This window comes from Carassius gibelio, chromosome A2 (genome assembly GCF_023724105.1).
Source record: "Carassius gibelio isolate Cgi1373 ecotype wild population from Czech Republic chromosome A2, carGib1.2-hapl.c, whole genome shotgun sequence".
NCBI classification, from domain to species: domain Eukaryota; kingdom Metazoa; phylum Chordata; class Actinopteri; order Cypriniformes; family Cyprinidae; genus Carassius; species Carassius gibelio.
The window spans coordinates 24,364,763-24,387,602 of NC_068372.1; the positions used below are offsets into that span (position 1 = coordinate 24,364,763).

General features: G+C 38.0%; 1 protein-coding gene across 1 annotated transcript in view; it reads right to left on the reverse strand.

Moving 5' to 3' along the window:
* Positions 1 to 18,623, reverse strand: part of LOC127934028 (heparan-sulfate 6-O-sulfotransferase 1-A-like) — a 117,056-nt gene extending 98,433 nt beyond the window's left edge. Inside the window, exon 1 of the mRNA XM_052531204.1 lies at positions 17,830 to 18,623. Within this exon, the coding sequence (XP_052387164.1) occupies positions 17,830 to 18,350 (521 nt within the window). The 5' untranslated portion in view covers positions 18,351 to 18,623. The remainder of the gene's footprint in view (positions 1 to 17,829) is intronic.
* Between the last annotated feature and the right edge of the window lie 4,217 nt (positions 18,624 to 22,840).

Sequence of the window (22,840 nt, forward strand, 5' to 3'; positions counted from 1 at the left end):
TCAATTGTTTAATTAGAGATGAAAAAAAAAATCGATATAATACAATATAAACAGTGAGCGTGAACAGGGTTGCCAGATTCCACAAATTTAAACACAGGCAAGAAATTATATCCTTGAAGGATTAAAGCTCTTCAAATCTGGCAACCACAAGCATGAACGCTAGTGAAGACTTGTTAGTGATGCAAGATAACGCAAATGCCAAAATAAAAATACGTTTCAGGATAAATAACGAGTCTGGCCGATATTGTGACGATTATTTTTAATTAATCGAGAAAGGTGGATAGCGTTATCGAGATTAAAATACGATTAATTGTGCAGCCCTAGTAGATCATGAATTATAGAAAAACAAGATAGATAAATCACATCTAAACAACCGTGAACATCACTTGTGGAGAAAGAAACCAACTACCCACAATTCAATTAACATGCTTGTCAAGCAACAGGGGTGAAACCACGTGGTTTGATTCTAGTAACAATGCCTAACAAACACACAATTTTCAGTCTGATTGTGCACATCTCATAGAACCAGGTGAAAGCTTCCCGGTCTCGGTGAGGTGGACATCAGGAGGGGCTTGAAGAGTGTGTGAAAAATGAAAAGTGATCCAGACAACAGCAAACCGCAGGGGTCACTCCCACTCATGGCAGGCAGACAAATCCATTCAATACATCACCATACTAACACAGAGTGAAAAAAAATGACATCTCATGCTCCTGCCAAGTACTTGCGCTCCTTCACTCTTTCATATACTCACTCTTCATTTTCTCCTCCCTCCATCTCCCACTCTTACATTATGGCTTGCTGTCAGTGGATATATATTTTTTTCCAGCTTCCTCTGCAAACTCAAGCATTTCTCTTCTCTTGCTGATTGCAAATCATGTTCTGTAATGGACTGAGATGCTGACAGCTAAAGGTCACCTGATTCATGTCACAACAACAGCTGGATTATGATGGAATTTTTCCACCCGCTCTACCTCACATTTGCATCTCTGTACATGTTTTTCTCTTTCTAAGTCACTTTCTCTTTTTTAACTCATTCATTTACTGTATAAAAGGTGATAGAAGAGGCACCACTTCCTGTGCTCAATGCAAACTGAGCAAGTCAGCATATAAACCTTCTTAAACTCACAGGATCAGCTCTGTTTAAGTGCTCACTTGTAAGTTTCAGTCCCTGGAGTAAAATGTGAGATATCTAAAAAAAAATCCAATCTGAAAATGATTACAAGCTGTTGGCATGGAATGTTTTGTGGTACAAAATATCGGAGTTGATGAACATTTACAAGTTTACTTAGTGCTGCTACAAACTTTTAAACAACGGGGATTCATTCATTTTAAAAATCTAATTTCAGTAACCCCATTAAATTGCAAGGAACCTTTTAAAGTCAAGGACTTTTATGACAACAGTTGTGTGTGTGTGTGTGTGTGTGTGTTTTGTGGGCATGTTTTTGTGACATATCAGGACACAACTCTGTATAATGACATGGGTATGACACAGGTATTACAAGGAGAGGGTGACTTATGAGGACATGAGCCATGTCCCCATTTTTCAAAACGCTTATAAATCATACAGAATGAGTTTTTTTGAGAAAGTAAAAATGCACAAAGTTTCCTGTGAGGGTTAGGGTTAGGGGTAGGGTTGGTGAATGGCGATAGAATATACAGTTTCTACAGTATAAAAACCATTACGCCTATGGGATGTCCCCACTTTTCACAAAACATGTGTGTGTGTGTGTGTGTGTGTGTGTCATGTTCAGCTCTGTAAAAAATATTTTTTTTAAATCCTTATAAAACAATCTTAAACAATTTTACAACAGAGTTTGTAGTCAAACACAAAATAGATAGACAGACAGACAGACAGACAGACAGACAGACACCCCAACAAGTGTGAAATATGGTCTGGAACTTGACAGTTAAATGTGTGGTTAATGCTCTGATCTCATTTTTGAAGAGCAAATTCAAGCCTCCATGCCTGGCCAAAGATTGCATGACTGTGATCTTCAGACGTTGCACAGACTTGCTTTTTCCAGAAGCTGCTGTGTGAGCTACTAACAATTCAACACAGCTCTTGTGAGTCATCCATCATATTTAAGCACTGATATGGATTATATCAATGTCTGCTAAAATGTCAACCTTCGAATAAAGGCTGAGGAGCAGTCAGTGCTCAGTCTATCATTGGAGTCACTTTAAACCCAACAGAGTGAATCACGAGGGCTTTCACCGCACAGGACTCCATTTTTGGTTCTTTTTGAGCTTTTCACCATTTTTGTTGACAGGGAAAGGAAATTACAAGGGAAAGAGAGAAGGAATGAAACCAGGAAATGTCACATCCCAGATCTGAACAAGTGTCTAGAGCATGTGCACTACAACCACATAGACCATGGCTCCAACAAGTATTGCTGTTAATAACTATAACTAACAACCAAAATGGTTTTCATTAATGTAATCTTGAAGCTGAAATAAAAAATAAATTCTAGATTAAAAATGTAAACTGAAGATTAGAAATATTGCCATGGCTGATATAAAAAGAACTGAAAGAAGTTCAAGCCTCAGAAATTAAGTGTTAGCGGTAGTTCTGGCAGGTCACGTGAGTCAAGCTTGCATCAGCTGATTCTCAGCTGTTCACATCGACCTATAAGAATATGACACCTATCGTGGCATTCCTATATAAGCTCTAGTCAGTATTATTCAGCAGCTTTTCCGCTTGCTCAAGAGCAAATTAGCCTCCTCCATCCCCAACTCCTCCTTTCACACAGTCAGGACTTGGCTTTCTGATATTCCTTGCTGAATCAGACTCCTTTTTCCTGAATGATGCATGCACTTAAATATCATTAAGTACATTCATTCTATCTGCCTGGTTCTGTTCTGTTTACCCTAGGGGGGATATTATTGCTGCTCTCCATGACAGGATGCATGGACGGGCAGGGAGTTTTTGACCAGAACAGAACTATACCACCAAACCAAACTTTATGCCAAATGTCTATTATTTTGACAATAGTGGTCCTGACAGAACAAAAATTAGTTGTTGTATGGAAAACAGCAGCTCACATATACTAAAAAATATCTCCTTAAGCTTTTCACAGAAGAAAGTCAGTCCCATGAGTCAGGAATGACATGATGATATATACAGTACACACAAATTAACAGTTAACAGATAAGCACAGTTTAACACAGGTCACCCGAATATTAAAGATTATTATAGATTCAATTATTATACTATATTAAAGAATCAATTCTTTGAAACTCACAAACTCATTTGGAAGAAAATGCCATCTTACTGAAAAGAAAAATGCACATGCAACAACGTGTATAAATGTAAAAAAAAAAAAAAAAAGCTTGTTGCAGACGCAGGATGAGGTCGAATTAACCAACAATGACCCCACTTTTCCATGCAATAGAATGTAAATCTTTATCTGGAAAACAGAAGAGATCGGGAGCTTGTTTTAAGAGGCCTCACGTCAGCAGAGATCTCCCTCCATCTCCCTCCTGCTGCTCTCAGAGAGACTAAAGCCCCTTTCACACTGCCATTCCGGCAAATACAGGGGTAAAGTGTTCCTGTAATTGTTCCCTGGTCGCTAGATTTGGCACTTTCACACTGCCAGTGATGACCCGGTATATGTGCGTGCTTTCACACACAACCCTAGAAGATCCCGTAACGACAGGTGACATCAGCGCGTGACGTGTAATGTACGAGTCGACATCGCTTGGCACGTTATACTTTCACTGAAGCAAGCAAACGATCTCTGAGTCAGCGCGGAAAGTGAGGAACTAACTGATCTCTGCTTCATTACAGTTTGCACATATGTTTTCGTCGCGAATGTTGATCTTCCTTCAAAACAGCCGGTAAAAGAGTCGCGCGATAACGCGCGTCATCACTTCGATACGGAATTAGATCTGGCTTTTGTTCACACAGCGCTCGTTCCGGATCGATTACCGCAATGTTACTATGTCCCCGACCCGGGTTCGATTCGGTAATCAATTCCGGGACGCGGTTGCTTTCACACAGAAGGCGACCAGGCAATGTTACGGGAATATTGCGGGTCCGACGTGCAGTGTGAAAGGGGCTTAAGAGAGAGGGGCTTTTGTGGGCTGCCTCCTAAGGCCACTGACACGGGAAGACTGACGGTCCGACTGGGAACAGCTGAGAGTGGGAAAAGATTTATGTGCTTCATATGAATGGTTCATTAAATAAACATTCCCAAACATAAAGCCGCTTTGTGTCAATACAGATCTGTAATGTCACATGTCTAAGTATGGCATGTCTAATGTTTAAGAAACAGACACTTCTTGTGAACAAATCCATTTAAAATTTAAATAAACAATGGAGATGGAGTGAATGACTTCTCAAAAGTACTGTGGCACTAATTTGGTGAATGATACCATCATACTTTGATACATACCATGATCGGTCTGGTTCTCCAAAGTACTTTAAAGGAATTAATTAGGTTTATCCATGAAATGCAAACAAGTATCATGGAAATAATTTTGACTTGGTCCCTTGGATACATAATATAATATATATATATAAAACTCTTCAGTGTCTTACTCCACAGAGTTCTAAAGTTGTCTTAAACTGATGTATGGGTCAATATTATTTATATTGTAATCAAGCTTTAGTTTAACTGAATTAGGGAAGAAAAATTAAAATCACTGCATTATTATCATGATAGATAAAAAAAAACACCATGTCATGTTTCTGTAAATGTGATGCTGGGGTTACATTCAGTGAATGATTTCCTAAAGTTTATTTGCTTAGACTTTCCTAGTCAGGCATTGCTAATGTGTAACTGATCTTACAAATTATACATTGTGTTATGCAATTTCTGTGTGTAAACAGACACACAGGAATAAAGTGGGAAAAGCTGCACACAAGCTATGTTGGAATTCTCATGGCTGAGTTTGGACTCAAACAGGGCTTAAAAACACAGCGGGGGGTTCAGCAGAGGGGGAGCGTCTCTCCCTTCACCACCAGAAAAGCATCAAGGTAAAACTCTCTGCAGACCGAAAGGCATGCTGGGTAATTTCCAAAAGGCTTTTGTTGAGCAGTGGTCATATGAGGTCTACAACAGGTTCCCAGGAGAGGGGCACAGAAGAACTGGTTGCCCACAGAAGAGAAACAGAGAAGTTTGGGAACAGTCTCCTGTAGATGAGGAGGGAGAAAAATAAGCACCTCTTCATTCATTTGGATTCCTCCTTAACTCAGGCTCAAACTCCAACCTGTCTCACTCAACTCCAGCGAGTCAAAGAAAGAATATCGCTTCTCTTTCTCACTCTTCACCCCTCCTCTCTCGCTCTCTCCTCTGCAGAGGCAATAAATCAAGCCTGTGCAAACTCTCTCTCCCTCTCACTTTAGCAGATAACACCGCATGGAGCTGCCAGCTCAGTGGAGTTGTCGACAACACGGCCATATCAGCAGAAAAGTGTATAATACGGGAACATTACGTGTCATAATATGGCCCTCACAAATAAACTTTCCTCCCCATTCCAGTGATCTCTAGAGTGGGGCAGAACAGGACACTGGGAAGGGGCGACTGGGAGTCCTAAAAGGGGTACAAGCATTTTTATAAAGTTTTAAAAACATCTGTTTATAAGGAGCTTCTTATGCAAATTGTGTGCTTATGCAAATACTCATTAAAAGGAGTGCTTGTTAAGTCGGAGGCACTTGTACTGAAAATCAATAACCTGTGCTTTTATACAATAAAATAACAGCCACGAGACAAACTTGTGAGCATAAAAGCATTATTAAGAAACCTCTGTTGTTTTGTAGTTAGTCATTTAGCTACAGATCTAGTATTATACATACAATAGTACAGTGAATAGTTAACTTGTACCATACTTATGTTCTGAGTTCTAACAGTCGATAAAGAGACTGGTTGTTATATATATATCTCTATGCATCCCAACTCAAGTAGTGTAATAATAATAATATATATATAAATGGAGAATATATATATATATATATATATATATATATATATATATATATATATATATATATATTCTCCTTTTATATATATATATATTATTATTATTACACTACTTGAGTTGGGATGTACATTATTTTCATGAACAAAAACATTACCATTATGAAATTGTAACAGCCTCATCTTTCATACGTTTGTAGGTCATAAGCAAAAGTACAGCACCTCATTACCATGGTAAAAAATTAGCCGAACTATATGGTTTTTATGGTGTTTGTATTGAAAAACAGTAGCCTAAAGAAAGTCAATTACAATTCGACATCAATTGAAAGAATAATTAACAAAATAATGTAATTATATTCCATTACTGCTTTAACATATTTATTATATTAATAATATAATAATACTCAATATGAATATCCTACTTTTCTGCCACCGTACCACTGTTACCGTTACTACAGTAACACTATGGTAAATGTAGGTGATTTGAGGATCAAAATGTCTTCTAACTGGATCGCTGTTGCACTGTTCCTGCTGCTTTCTGCATCAGTGTTGATGAAAATAACAGCTACATTTTATTTGGCTTTAAACTACTTTAAATTAGAGACATAATTTGTATTAGAGAACTCTGCGCTGAACTTGAGTGCTTCTTACTGGATTTCACAGTGTTGTTTAGTGCGTGATCGCGACTGGTCACTGTAATAAATGCATGCACTCTAAACTCGCGCTGAGCTGTTTTCTTTTGAGGTGAGTGGCTAAAAGGTCCGTGTGGCGTGCAGTTCAAATGAGTACCGCTATTTTGTTCTGCTTTTGACACGTTTGGCATTTAACATATCTACGTGCGCAACAGAGTGACAACGACTATCAGTTAGACAAAATGCCTTTTATCCAGTGTGTTTGAGTTTGTTAAACCCCACACTGCAAACACCTCTGAAGCACACAGAATAATGCAAGTGGGCATTTTTTTATATTTATTTATTTTTGTAATCGCGTCTTTGAACGTTTATGTTATCGTGGCATCCATAATTTTAATCGCGATAAGAAATTCGAGTAATTGTGCAGCCCTAGCTGTTATAGTCAGATACACAGTGCTGGTGTGAAAAATTTGCAGCAGTTGAACAGGCAAAATCAAGTATGAGTATTAAAATCTTTTACTATGGCCTATTCATGTAAACTCAGTTTTCGCTTGTAAAACTTTCACCACTGTGGTTTCTCAGACGCTGTCTTGACACATCATGGACCGGTTTCTGAGGCAACCTGGGATTTTCTAAAGTTTTCACACAGAGTTGAATGCTAAAAGTCTTCTAACATCAGATGGTCTGTAGAGAAAGGGAAGACACCTGCTTCAGCTGTGAGCTGGGGGAGGGTGAGAGTCTTTATAATTCTGAGGCAGAACTCGTGGATTTGCAAATTAAAATTTAGGCAGTGAGCCAACTCACACTGGGAGAGTGGAGGCCCTAATTATAAATTATAAAAATGTTTGTTAATTAGTCATTGCATGGCAATTTGTCCACGCCACATGGAAATCAATTTGGTGCCATCGCCGAGGGCTTTACCTGGCAGTGCAGTGCACAACAAAACTTCAAAGGCAACGTCCATCATAATGCCAGCAATGTTTCGGAAAGGGCCACATGGGCCAAAACTGCAAAGTAAAGAAAATTAGAACAAGATTCCAAATCACACGGGAGAAAAACATTAATGAGATTGAAAGGCAGAGATGAGCAGCAACAATATTTTTTAAGCAAGAGTGTTTTGTAAACAAGGATGTAAGATTAAAAAAAGACCGGAGTAAGCACATGTTCACTCTCGCATTAGGAACGGAGTTGTGCTCATCTTCATGTATTCATTTATGCTAAACACAAAGGGCAGGAAGAAGGCTGGTCAAGTCTTTGTTTATTAAAAAGCGATTAGAGATAGAGGAGGCACTGAAGCACTCATTCATGCAGTGCCGGCATTAGGTCCAGCTCAAGGGCACGTTTCTCTTCACAGGCCACAAGATCCATATTATCAGAGAGCAGCTGGGCACTTGCAAGTAAGTTCAGAAACTGGCCTTGCTGTGAGGTGAAACAAAGAGGGTGGGGTGACATGATTTAGAAAAATAAAAAGGGACCAACTGGTCAATTCTACTTAATCTCATTCTTGCACTGTACTTCAGCTCACTGACTTTGCTCATTAAGGACATAACAATCCCCCCCCCCCCTCCATGTTAATGTCATTTTATCCCCCCAACATAATGTCACTTTATCCGCCAACAAAAAAAAAATACTTAATGAATCTCTCATTATGCTCTATCAATACCATATATTGCATTTCCTTTTTAAATCAACTTGATTTCTTTCAAAAATTTCAAATTTCTTTTTTTTTAACTGATTGATAATATGGACTTCTTTGATCTGAGCATATGCACAACTGAACATTGCCAAAATTATCTATCTTTTTCACAGATCAGTGAGGCCTATGGCCAATCAGCAGGGGTGCAATTTTAACACACAGAGAGAGGTGTGATTCAGACGCAGCATGATTCCTCGACTTTCACATGCAAAGTTATGTTAAAACACCCATTTCGGTGAGTATTCTAGTAAACAGTCTTAAAGTGACAGCAGCCAATAAATACCTGCTTCTGTCCACTAATCAAATAACACCCCAGCTTCAAGACTAATCTGTACTTAACTTGTGCAGTGGACACTATTGTGTTATTTTACACTAATTTATAACATTTCTGCACCTGAATACTACTGTAAATGACTTTATTTGTAACTGTGTTATGTTGTATTCATCCATGCTTGTAATTTGTGTAATTGTTCTTGTTTTATTACTAAAAACAAGAGTTAGTTTTATTACTAACTCTACTATTACTAAATACTGTGTTACATGTAAGTATGTTTATAAAGTACACAAATATTTTGAGCTTCTCCAGATAAGCACTTTGTTTGCTAAAGCTCAGCATCCTTGGCTAATTTAGCATGCTGATCCTAAAACACCGGCAGCCTATCACGACCTTCCCTTGAACTGCCCTAGATCAGTTTATACGCACTTACTATGTCTGTTAGCACTTTGTCTTCACACAGTTGAGATGACAAAAAAAAAACACACACACTCTCTCTGAAATGTGAGTGATAGCACCTCTTAGCACAAGACGTTCTTTGAAAAAAGACACACAAAAAACAGCTTATCTAACAGAAACACTATTGAACACTGTCGAGCAATTACCAAATCTCCACAGACAACAAGCAGAAATGGGCCAAGATAATCAGCAAAGAGAGAGGTAAACAAGAAGCTTTTCAGAAGTCGGTGCCAGTGATATGAAAATAGCCTCTTCATCTTATAATAGAAATGAAGCGAAAAGGCATTCTTGGCTATGATGCCCTTACAAGGGATGTGCAAAGTTACATATTTTCAGTCGTTGGGTTGCCTGACTAGACAAACTGATCTTAAGGAATCCTAGTATAATTAGGCTGGTTTCAAGTTCACCGGCCATTTAGAAGTGGGTATTTACATGAGGCATACAAAAAACTTGGATTATTTTTAGACATGGAATATTAAAAACAGTATAAGAAAAATGTATATATACATATATATATTTATGTATGTATTAATGTTTCCTCTCACCATCTCGATCAAATTAGAGACCTCAACTTGGTATCACATAGATTTAGATTATCTAATTATGAATACAAGCATGAAAATGAATCATGCATAATACAATGAAAGTAAAAATGCAGGAAGGCACAGACATAGAAATGGAATGTTCTTAGAACCATTCGTTCAAAAGCAGTGGTCTCTCTGGATTTTGGGTTGGGCGGGCACAGATCCCACATTACCACATAACGGGCTTTGAGAAGCCTGTATTTAATCCGCACTGATCTGATGGGATTAACACATGGAGGTCAGGCTGCTGTTATCAGGCCTGCCTCCAAGCTCTTTTTCTTACCGGCCCAGGAAAAACTGGCCTGTCAGAACCTCCGCTTTCTGCTCCAAGCAGATCTGGAGCACGCCAAGCCATCTGGCTCACGCTCTCAGAGCCAGAATCCGGGTTCACACAGAGAGCTGGAGGATTTTGTAAACTCTGGGCTACTGACCTCCAAACCACAAAGATCACACAACCGCTAACCACATCAGACTATCATTTGTGGACCAGTAAGCCAACACACACACTCTTAAGAAAAGGGCTAGACTTATAACAGTCACAGTGTGGCTCTATAGTCCTCACTGCCAAATATGGAGAACAACATCTTCAAGAACTGACTGTTCTGAAGAACATCTTCATCCAATATCAAGCACTACTTGAGAGCTATTGCTTATTTCTTTACCTCACTGTAGCTTTGTATTCCACAGATTTGTTTCACAAGAGCATCTACTGTTCCATATTAATAACCAGGACTTCCAAACTCTTGGAAGTACCTTGAATAAATACGGAGCTGACTGAACTTCACATGATTTACAAGCACTGATTCTTGTTTTACACGAACCTTGATCAATCGGACACACATATTCATTTACAATCTTGTCTCACCTGAATCGGGAGAGAAATATGCAAAGACCAAATATGCTGGTGTATTTTTATGTGAATTACTTTTCACTACAGAAAGTGTTATTATGATGGCTCATGTAGGTGCTATGAAATTAATTACAAAAAAGGTTCGATTTCGTTTTTTACCTCCAACGATTATGAAATTGCAATTATTGCACTGCTCAGGAAGATTTATGCAATTCGAGACTGAACAGAGCACAGACATGTTAAGTCATCTTTTAGCTCAAGGTGCGAACCTAAACGGTCAGATCATGTTCATGTTTACCTTCGTCGGCCATGTAATAAATAAACTTGGAACCATAATTTGGATCCATGCGGCTCTTAAAGTGACAACAGGCTATGTTTTATTTCACGTTTGATTATTCATTTCTGTAGTAGGCTGTACCCCGCTAAATTAACCTTTTCATATAAACTAAAATACAGAACTAGAGCCAAGTTCTGTATTTTGAACAATTTATCGTATTTGATAAGTATCACTATCTTTAAATAAATCACTCATATAAAGTTTTGGTCATATGGCCCCCTCATAACCGTGTTAAATAATCATGATTACAATAATCGTGGGTATGATTTTTGCCATAATCGAGCAGCCCTAGGATCATGCACCGTTATTATGGATTACAGACAAGACATTAGTTAATGGACTAGAGCCGTTTAGATTTATTGTGGATTTTTGTGATGTTTGTATCAGCTGTTTGGCCTCTCATTCTGACGGCACCCATTCACTGCACAGGATCCACTGTTGAGCATTGATGTAACGCTAATATCTCCAAATATTTGAATAAAGAAACAAATGCATCTAATTCTTGGATGACCTGAGGGATAGTAAATTTACATTTACGTGCTCAAGCTCTTCCTGTTGCTCGGATTATTTCATTTTTTCACCACCCTCATTTCAATATGATGAAAATTTTTGCCTGTAGCATTATAGTTCACTTGCACACCTACATGTGCAATCTTCAACCTAAAGACAGTGAGCATGATCGTGGCCCCATCCACTTATAGTGTCATCATAAGCAAAAATCTGAATCATTTGACAGAAGCAACTGGAGCTCTAAAATCTTTGGAAAGCAGTTGACCAGGCAAAGGTCTAAATAACATAGTATAAACGTAATTTCACTCCTCCATGACACCATGATCGGGGACTGTGAGGGTGTCCTGTACACAAAATATTGCTATTCATTATACAGAAGGCAGCTGTTCATTAGTATGGCCTGCCATTTTAGAACTTACAGTAAATCTTCCATGCAAATACATTCCCTCTAATGTTCTAGTCACGCTTGGAGTATACTGTGCGGTCCATATCCATAATGCCACAGTGTGGAAAATTATCTTGCCTGTTTGATTAGACACTGACACCACTGAAGGAACAAGAAGAGATGGAAGGAGAGAGCAAAAGAGAGAGAGAGATAGAGGCTGAAGAAATGAGAGTGGAGAGATATACACAATTAAAAGAAAAGACTGACAGCAGTACTGCAGGATTTTTCTGTGCCAGTTTATTGGACTGGGACTCGAAATCTGCTGCAATATCTTTAAATAGACAGGACATGTGGAAAAAAAGTGACAGTAGGTGCACACAGCCCAGAATCCTCTCTCATCACTCACACACACATATATACATGCACGCAAACACACACGGGCACTTCCCAGGAGAATACATATTTATAGACAGACACACATTGAGGTCTAAAGGTCTAAAACCACCAATGGAAATGCCTCTGTTTAGCATTTTTCTGATTTAATTGCCTACTTTCATTATTGCTAACTTGACAGATTAAATGAAAAGCTGATCATATTGTGAGATCCAGTGTGAAGCGCTTAAATTCACTGAAGAACACAAATGACTAGCTGATTTAAACTTGTTTAAAACCAGAAACAGTGCTGACAAACAGGAGAAACACTGTGAGAATCAGTACAGTCAGAATGCTTTTCAATCTACAGATTGCCATCATTTAGCATGGATTTACTGTAGTAACACTAACCGAACATGATATTGTGGCAGAAATGTGGGATATTCATATTTCATTTTCTTATAGTATTAATGTAGACATGAATTAAATGCACTAAAGGAGTAATGGAATATAATTACGGTTGCTGTATTTTGTCTAAATAAAAGATGTTTGAATGATTTGTGTGATACTAAATGTATTTAGACTAAGAGAGCATTTCTAGACAAAAAGAATGTTATATATTAATATTGCAGCCTGCAAACTGTGCTGAGACAAATCTATTTTGTAAGGAAAATGCCTGGAAAGGTGTATAGAATTCAAAAGCGTGAATTGTTTGTCATGTTATGACCATAATGAGCAGTTTAAAACCACAATTAGTCTGGTTTCTACAACTTTCAAAACTCTAGATTAAAGATTTGAAATGTATATATACAATTAAATATATTATGACTTATTTATATTACTTTTTAATTTAATATTTGTACATTTTTTCATGTCATAACATTTGTTTGTTTTAAATTGTGCTAAAACCTTTTTTTTTTTTACTAACTTTTTTCTAAATTACATTTTCAGTGTGGTCTAAGACATTTGGAACCCATTCCATACTAGTTTCCATCTATTTTGTCTGTTTTAATAATTACAAAGATGTCACATCTTTCTCTCTCCATGATCTCGAATGCAAACTCACAGGGGCCTATTATGATAATTGGCAAATTACTCTTTGCAGCTCACAGTTGTATGCCACTATAAAGTACAATTTCATTTTCCCCCAAAATAATCACAATAAATGTCGAGTTTAACAGGAGCATGGCAACATGGTCTCGTACCCCATCGGCACCTTGTCATTTCAAGTAAACGGTGTCTGCTTGATCACTGCGTCAGGCCTCCTACCCAGGCTGCCCCCCAACTGGGATTCTATCTTCATCTGGTTTAAAATGAGAAATCATGGCAAATACATTACTTAAAGAGACAATTCAACCATAAATGAGAATTCTGCTATGAGAGTGACAGAATAGCTACATTTCAGTCACTTCCTCGCACAGTACTTGCACGGCTATATAAAAGCAGCACAAGAGTCGCATGGAAAACTTTTGTGATTCTTTTTAGAGTCTGACAGCCTTTGTTGTTTAAAAAAGGCAACATGGATGTTTTGAAAATCTCAAGAAGAAACTTGAAAAGTCCTTTTTGAAAAGAGTTCAATGTGTTTTAAGAGAGAATGTACAGTATATTGGCCAATTATTTATTTTATTTAATACATTTTTTAATTTTCTATTTGATATATTCTATTCTATTCTAATTTGATCATGCTGTTGTTAAATGTAATTTTTAGCAAATCTCAAAATGAAAATCCATTTTTCATACTGTACATCATAATAGGGCTGCACAATGTGTCATTTAAGCATCGATATCGCGATGTACGAATCCACGATAGTCACATTGCAGGATGTGCTATGAAGGCTGTCGTAGTTGATCCGTTATTCATTAACTGTACGGGCCATCTGCTCCCGGCCCTTGACGAATGTGATTCGCGGAGAGCGCGAGAGAGCGAGACAGCGAGAGAGAGAGAGATAGAAAGAGAGCGCGAGCGTGAGAGAGAGAGTGCGAGCGTGAGAGAGAGCGTGAGCGTGAGAGAGAGCGCGCGCGAGAGAGAGATAGAGAGAGAGCGCGCGAGAGAGAGAGAGAGAGAGAGAGAGAGCGGGCGAGCGAGCCAGCCCCGGCCGCACGCTCACCGTTTTCAAACAACACGAGCGCTGTCTTGCTCTCTCTCCCTCGCGCATATTAATCAATTGACACAATGGTGTCGATGTTTAAATCATTTAAAATGAGAATGTAAGTGTGCTCACCCCATTTTTGTTTGTAAGAAAAAATGTGATATATATTGTGAGATTTCATATCACAATATATATTGCAGAAAAATAAAATATCGCAATGTCATTTTTTCCCAATATCGTGCAGCCCTACATCATAATGTTGCCTAAATTCACTGGTTACATTTAAACTGATCTTAAGTGTTTTATTGTGGATTTATTTAAAAACGTTTTATAAAATGTAAATATCAGTGATCAGTTATCAGTTATAACATAAAAAATAATTAGAAGCGTATCATTATCTTTTGTGGGTGACAAACAGACAGCGTCCTCCTTTCTGCTGAGTTTGCGGAGCATATCATAGACACAGACCCTTCATTAAACAGACTGCATACTGTTTAGAGCAGTGGAGCCAAAGACGGATAATCTACCGTTGGGAGTGGGTTGGTGGGTAAAACACAACCACTGGTGGCTGATTGCACACACACTCGCTGTGGGAAACATTTTCTCATACCTCACACCCACACAAGACGTCACTCTCCTCTGGTCACCATTCACTGGTCTATCAGAAACCCCTGTGCTTCATGCCTGAGAGCAACACAAACTACTCGCCAGATGGCCTCCTGTCTAAAACCGGTGCCTCAATGAGAATGTGATGATGCACATCTCGTTAAGCAATTAAAATGCCCCCATTGCTCTCACGTCCACCAGGTCCCTGGGGGAGTGGCACGTTGAGAATGTGATTTGGAAAATGTAACTCTAGAAATCCCGACAATCCAAATAAGACCTGTGTGTAATTAAAAGCTTGTCCTTCGCCACGTTAATGGCAACGAAGAGGAGAGCAAGCGAGACTTCCAAAGTCTAGGAGCCGAGAGAGATTTAAATGTAAACAAGCCCGTTACACATAACAGGCATACAGATTGGCACAGCTGTCAGATGGCTTCCTGCATGTTTGTGGGAATGGCTTTGGCCTCCATGAATTAAAACTCACTGTCCAGACAACAGGTGTTAAACCCTGCGCTTTGGTCGCCCAACATGCTCGTAATCTCTTGCAGTTAAGACTGAAGCCCAGTTTACACCAGTGCATATTCATTTTAAATCGGCATTTTAAAATGAAAACAATTCTCACCTACACTTGCGTTGTCACTGCGTTTTAAGATATGTTCTCCTTCCACACTACACAACCGCATGACACATGACCATTCATGCAGGTACAACACTGAGCATGATGTTATTGTTTACACGGTCATCAAGGATGCACACACAGAGTGAATGTGGGCAGCCACGCCATTGTTTTTAAAAAGTCTCAGTTTTCGCAATGAGGAAGACGAGGGTTGAAACACCAGAGAACAACAGGCTTAACCATGACAAAGGCTATGCGTTTTAAAATGAAAACACACTTGTGTTTAAACATGAAGAGTACACATCTCTGAATATTTTATACAAAAAAAATTAAAATAACATTTTTGGTGGCCAATGCTGATATCGTAGAGAGCAGAGTGGTTGGTGATTGTTATAAAGCCGTAAAGATTGTTATAAATATATACGTAATCACACTATTTAATTTAAAGGCAGTAAAAGCATTTAGCAATGACACATTTACCAAAAAAATTTTATTTTAATTACCATTAAAATTAATGCACATCCCTGTGATATCTTCAATTACTGGAACAGAAATTGTATTATTAACAAACATCTACAATGAGCAAATATGGAATCAGGAAACTTTTTGCTTGAAGGCCACTTGTTAGAATGTGAATGTGAGAATAAAACAAAATAGTTCCCATTGTGGGGACTACAATAAACCACACCGCTTTTCTCAGTCTTGTGACTGCCATCATGACTCAATTGCCATCAATAACATAAAAGTGTTATTTTTATTCAGCATTTTAATTTTCCTAAAGAATCCAAATACAAGTTCTGAGCATTTTTTACAGATTAAATTTATAGCTTCAAGAAATAGCAATGAACAAAGTTTAAATTCACCCTACATTGGCCCTTTGAAATCACTGTAGCTAATGTAAAAAGAGCGCTTTGATCTGTGCAACAAAGCAGCATATCAAATCTGAATTATCTATGCACGGTATTTTCAGTCTAATTATCAGAATTATGCAGATAGTAAAAGCGCAAGATGACAAAACTCCCCTCACCTCTTTTACCACTGACCCTGTGCTAATTTCACAGACAAAACGAACATGTACACGTGTGATGAATTATGGGAGAATAGCACTGGTGTGGTATGTCTGCCTTTATCACAAGAGAGATTAATCAAGGAGAGGACTGTGCATCCATATCAGTGCTGCATTCCTAAAGTCGCCAAAAGCAACAAGAGTAATGGCATCGCTGTGATACGAGCGATGTTGTACACTCGAGGGGATGTTGGATCTAGACGGTGTTCTTTCAGGAAGACGAGTCGGCTGGAGATTATTTGCTAAGTCTGATCTGATGTATTTGACTCTGCAGAGCTTAAATTATTTAATCTACAAAATCCTTTTAAAAAACTAAAACAGTTTATGGACATGGCTCTGGGATGGATTTCACACCACTGAAAACGAAGCGTAATGCAAACAGTAACCTACTCCAATGCCAACTTGGGTCTTAATGCTTTTGTAAAACCATTACATGTGATTGGTGAAAGATAATTAAGTAAAATTTACAATTTGTTCCCAGAATACACAGATGACACTAACTACCAGTGGCAGGTTATTCCTGACATGACTGCCATGGAGCGATCTGATGTGGTAAGTCCTGTAACCACTATCCTAGCAGCCAGTGCTCACTATAGTGTTTACAAGAGACTGTTTTACGACACAGTAATTTTCCACCTCCATCACTGGGGAAAACAGCAAGTTATGTTTCTACATAAAATAGTAGGATAGGCACCATGTTTGCTACAGTAACAGTTTCTTTTCAGAATTTGTACATTTAGTAAAATACTATGATATAACTACTATGGTTTCCATGTTCATTTCTGAAAGGTTGCCATCCAGTTTCATATAACCACGTAAATCTAACTGACCTCAACATCATTAGGTTCTTAACCCTGTGTCACTGTTAACCCCAAGTAAACTTAATCCTAGGTTATCTTGTTTAATCTTTCACATTACTTTCTCAATAACCCTGCCAGTTAACATGTTTGTGTCACTGTTTGGCATTTTAATAATTTTACTTAAAACGCTTGAACAGCGCTTTAAAGTTTGCGCGGCATATGCAAGCGCGTGAACATTTAAGGTAAACACTAGGACATTTTATGATTGGTTGTCTGTTGCCGAACACTCGGTGTTTTGTGGCATTGCATTTCAGGGTTAACCTAGGGTTAAAAGCAGTGCTAACATTAACCCGGAGTTAAAACCGGCCTTTACCTGGGGTTTAGAAAGAGGTTGACCCAGGTGTAGGATTAAGAGCCAATATAAAGAGTAATGTTACAGTCTTGAATTTCGCAGATGAGGGAGGGCAAGTTGTTTCCTTACTCGCTAAAGTTCTTCTACACACTGGCTGTGTCTCAAATCTAGAACAGATTTTGTGGCTCCACACGGCTAGGATGTCCCAAACATTTTTGGTAGAGCTCATTGGGTTTCAAGCCACAACTAACACTTCATATAAAACAATTCTGTACAAGCATCACCTTTGGTTTTTCATCCTGCTCTCCTTTTTGTTCAAAACCCCCGGGACGCAGTTGGTCAGTTCGGTCCAGTCCGCGTGTAAACCACAACTCCAACCGGTGGAGAACCGAGAGAAGAGCCACGTTTCTTTCCTGTTGGGTCGGTAACAAGTACACTTCTTCTGTCCCGGTCTACAGTCGCACGGAACCTCCAACCTGACATTCTGGACCAGGTGCCTCCCGAACGTGGTGCCGCCGGTCTTCTGGATGTGGAGGAACACAATCACATCATCCCCTTTGATTTCAAAATCCACAGTCCGCTCCAGATCCCTGATGGGGAAATAGTATTTCTTCACGTAATGCGGATCAGGAGTCGGGAAGAGATCCGCATCGTCTTCCAGCATGTACCCGTGCGGAGAGCCGAAGTTCATCATCCCCGGAGCCACGTACTGATACAAAATCAGCATGAACAGAACCGATCCGACAACGATGAACAGAAATTTACTGCTCCTCTCAACCATGTTCCTTCCAGTGAGGAGGTTCATGTGTTACCATTTCCCGGTTGACTGTTTCTTAGGGTGTCTGTCTCCATATAAACACACGGCGGTCAGAGCATCGCGCGCGGAAACTGAATCGTCAGACACAGATCAGAATGAAAACGGCCGGACTCATTGCATAAGAAGTGTTGCAGTATACGATCCAATACGGCGCGATCTCCCCTCCTTCCACCACTGTATGTCACAGTGTGTTTAAAGTCTGCGACACATCGCTGGGAAGCTCCTCCAGCAGCGTGCACAGCGACACCCACTTTCCCAACACGCGCGCGCTCCACGCTCTTAAAAACAAACGGCACAATATTTAGTTTCTAATGAACGCCCGCAACTCATATAGCATTGTATATTTCTCTAAGCGGCGTGTTTTCCCAGAAAGCAAAGCAGGCAGTTTATGAGTCGCTACAAAGTTCCTTCTTAAAAATAAATAAATAAATAAAATAAATGAATCTGATATAATCGACGGTTAAAAATAAAATAAAACGGTAACAGGTGCATGCATCTGCCTGAACACAATGAACTAGTTACAAAGTGAACAACTTCCATACTCACTACTCCCAAATTGAATCTTGTAATGATTTATGCATTTGTTTGTGTTAACTAATTAACTCAAAGAAACTGGATTTTTTTTTTTTATTATTATTATTTTAAAGAAATGAAAATAATTAACAGTGCATAAACTTGAGACTTTTATTTAATAAACAGCAGTTAGTATGAGTACAAATATTAAATAAAAACAACAAACAAAATATATAAAATTATATATTTTTTTTATAGTCAACGGTAAGTAAATAAGCAAGAAAAATAAACAGTTTGTGTCTACTTATGATATAAAATACAGCAAAGGTACAAATGAAAGTTTTCAAATGCTTTAATGACTATTGCTATAGTCACTCAAAATAAAAATAAAAATTCATTTAAAAAAATGAATTTATGCAACAGATTAAATTGTATGATAATAAACACTGTTAAAGAAAAACTTGCCTTAAAAGATAAAATGGAAATTTGTCATGGAGCAGTCAAGTATAAAACAATATTTTTTATGTGTATGTTCATCTCTGATAACATAAAATCATAACTCATTTTTAAAAGAAGAGTTTGTAAAGAATGAGAGACTGCTTTTTGACTTGTCACAGTGAACCATAAAATCAACAGGAGAATCGATGAGCTATGTAGTATCAAGCCTGCACTCTCCCATCACAGCTAGCGGGCGGTATTGAGAGCTCTGCTGAATTGTATAAAGAGATCTCTAAATGTTCATTGCCATTTGCTTTTGATTTTGCCCCATGAATGTGCAAGAGTAGCATGCCTCTTGTAATAGATTTTTATTAGTAGTAGTAGTAGTAGTATGTTGTTGTTGTTTTGTGAAAAATTGCATTTAGGCCTATGTTGAGAGAAGCAGGCAAAAATAAGTTAATGAATTCTATAAATTCTATGTTGGCATTATACACAATTTACTCAGACATTAATCATATTTGCCTCTTCCACATCAAACTACAAGTGAATGAAAGGCTAAGTAAACTCACTGACACCCATTCAAAACATCATTCTACTAAAACTATAAAATTAATGTTAATTAATTAACTCATATATCTCTCTCCTCAGAACGGCCTGATCGTGTACAAATTAACTCAAACATATGATGTTTGCAACTAGCTCGCCTAAATACAGCAAGCCAAATTAACATACTTTTATTTACAACTAGCAGCCTCCTGAAGAAAGCCTGTCATTTGATATCATGATTATTGTGCCTGGAGACCCACTGCATAATGAAGCAAATGCTTGTGTGTGGCTGATCATTTGTGGCTGAGGAGCTTCACTGAGATCAATTATAAAGTGTGTCCTATGGTTCTCTTCTGCAGACACAACAACTCTAGTTTTCACATGGTGGGCTCCATTGTGCAGAACTTTTTCACTTTTAGAGTATTTCTCCTTTGTTTTAGTAGATTCAGTGCACAGTATTGATGCATTGTATGTATGCATTGGTTGAAGCTAATGTTAGTGTATACTAGAGGTGCCAGTTGTCCTGTATAGTATGCAATCGTCCCATGACTAACCACATGTAAAACCATTTTAAAATACTAGGCATCACACACTTGCCAACTTTGTAAATGGTTACAGAGATAAACTAGAAATCATTCATTAAATGACTGAGGATCATACCCTAGCAGGGTGATCAATTTGACCATTTTGCAAACATTATGGGAATATTACTTTTGAATGTTCTCTGAGCATTCCGAAACAAGTAGTAACATTTAAAAACATTAGATGAGCATCCAACTAAAGGGTTTTAGGAATAAAATGACATTACATGACCAATGTTTGAATAATGTTTTTTTACTAGAAATTTAGAATTTACCTTGGTTGGCTAAATATGTGTGTGAAAACCTAGAATGAAATGGTTTCTTTAAAACAGATAACAAAATTGTAAGTCAGTAAGCCAAAATGTGACATCTTTAGCACTTAACAGTCAAACAGTGACTCTTTTTATGTAGTTGCTAGCATATACTTAGAACAAACATGACATTGAGCAAATGACAACAACATTTTCATTTTTGGATGAAGTTTCCTTTAAACCTCAATTGGCATGTGTTGTATAGAGAAATTGAGATTTCCCTGTTCTTTCCTAAAAGGAAGTCAAAACCTGATTTCCTTCACCTGAAATTGGCAACCCCTGCTGCAGTGTGTCATATTGATGGAAGTATTGGTTTGCCACAACTCTCTCTGTTCCTCTGTTATTAATTGTTTCTGTTATGAAAGAAAGCAGCTTTTACTGTCATACATTCCTGCAACTGTTTTCAATTTGTGCACAGTTGAACTGAAGGGGAAAAGACATCTCTACTTCTTTTATACTCACAGGGCTGTTTTTGATTATGGCCTGAGACTTGCTTACTAGAGCACCTCTGACCTCTGGCATCAATGTGTTCTTCTACTACAGCGCATTGGAATGTTGTTGTTGTTATTGTTATTTTTCTCCAAAGCAGAGCTTCAAATTGAGGATTTAGGTAACATTAAATCTCAAATTCATTACTAAAAAAATAAAATGTATGGTCACAATGGATAGTTAGCTGACAACAACCATGAACATTTAGACTAAGATTATAATTCCTCTGAACACAATATTAATCCTAATCCTACATTGCATCTCTGACCTTAAGAGATATTACACATTTGTGTGTGTCTCGCACACTCATACAGTTACACATTTTAATGCATGAGATGACCAATGGTTAACTTCTTTTATTCAGCTCCAAAAATACATATTTGGATGTTCTGGCAAAGTATTTTTTTTTAAAACCCTGTTACCTCCTGGATTTAGATTTATTCAACTGCCTTGACTAAATTAATGATGTGCACAATTTTAACAGCTACATGTGAGAGTTATTTATTCCTTGTTTTGACAGTGACAGCAAGATATAAGATCCATTTTTAAGATCTGTAAGAGTGAGAGAGAAAATGAGTGTAAGGTCATAGTTACTGTGCGGAGCTATTTTTTATGTCAACAAAGTTGCTGAATATGTAACATTAATGGACCTACAGATAAGGGGGTGTTTCAGCAGACTGTGTGAGTATTGCTTAGCTCAGATGGACATGACTGGGGTACGGAGCTGTATTCCCTGCAGAAAAGAGAGCAATGTCAGACTGGACACATGAACCGGCCTGAAACTGAGGCCTGTGTGAATTTAGATGGTAAGAAATTCTGATGTAAGCCCTGAATCATCTCATATGGCTCCCATTCGAGGAAGTGTTATGTGAGGAAGATGGCAAACTTATAAGAAAAGAAAAACAGAATCTGCACACATTCACAATTATATGATTATTTAATTTAAGAGATTTATTTATTTTGTTTTATTACATTTATTTATTTTGCCTTATTCCATGTTTGGAATATTGTATTCTGATTATTCAGTTATGGCATCAAGCAGTTGAACTTAATGTTTCGCACCTTCCATAGCAATGCTGCATATCAACTTTATACAATACTTTCATGTTTCCCATAATCACATCGCAGACTCAGACTCTCTTATTTCATTCAAAATGGAGTTCAATTTTGCCTTAGTCATTGTTTGTAATGAAAATAACCTCAGAGATCTTCAAGGTATAGTTCACCTAAAAATGAACATTTGCTGACAATTTGCTCACCTACAGGCCATCCTGGATGTAAATTTGTCGGAATGGATTTGGAGAAATTTAGCATTACATCACTCCATCACAAGTGAATGGGAACCATCACAATGAGAGTTCAAACAGCTGGTAAAAACATCACAGTAATCTACAGGACTCCACTTTAACAATGAACATCTTTTGTGGTTCAAAGCTGTGTGTTTGGAAATCCGTCAATAAAGTGGATTAACCATCACTTCTGGCCAAAATTTGAGTCCATAATCCATAATAACAGTGAAAAAGCCCCCTGTTGTTTTCTCACATCAAAGTCTGCTGACTTATTTGTTTAGCAGTGTTTTGGACTGTTTTCACTTGTAAAC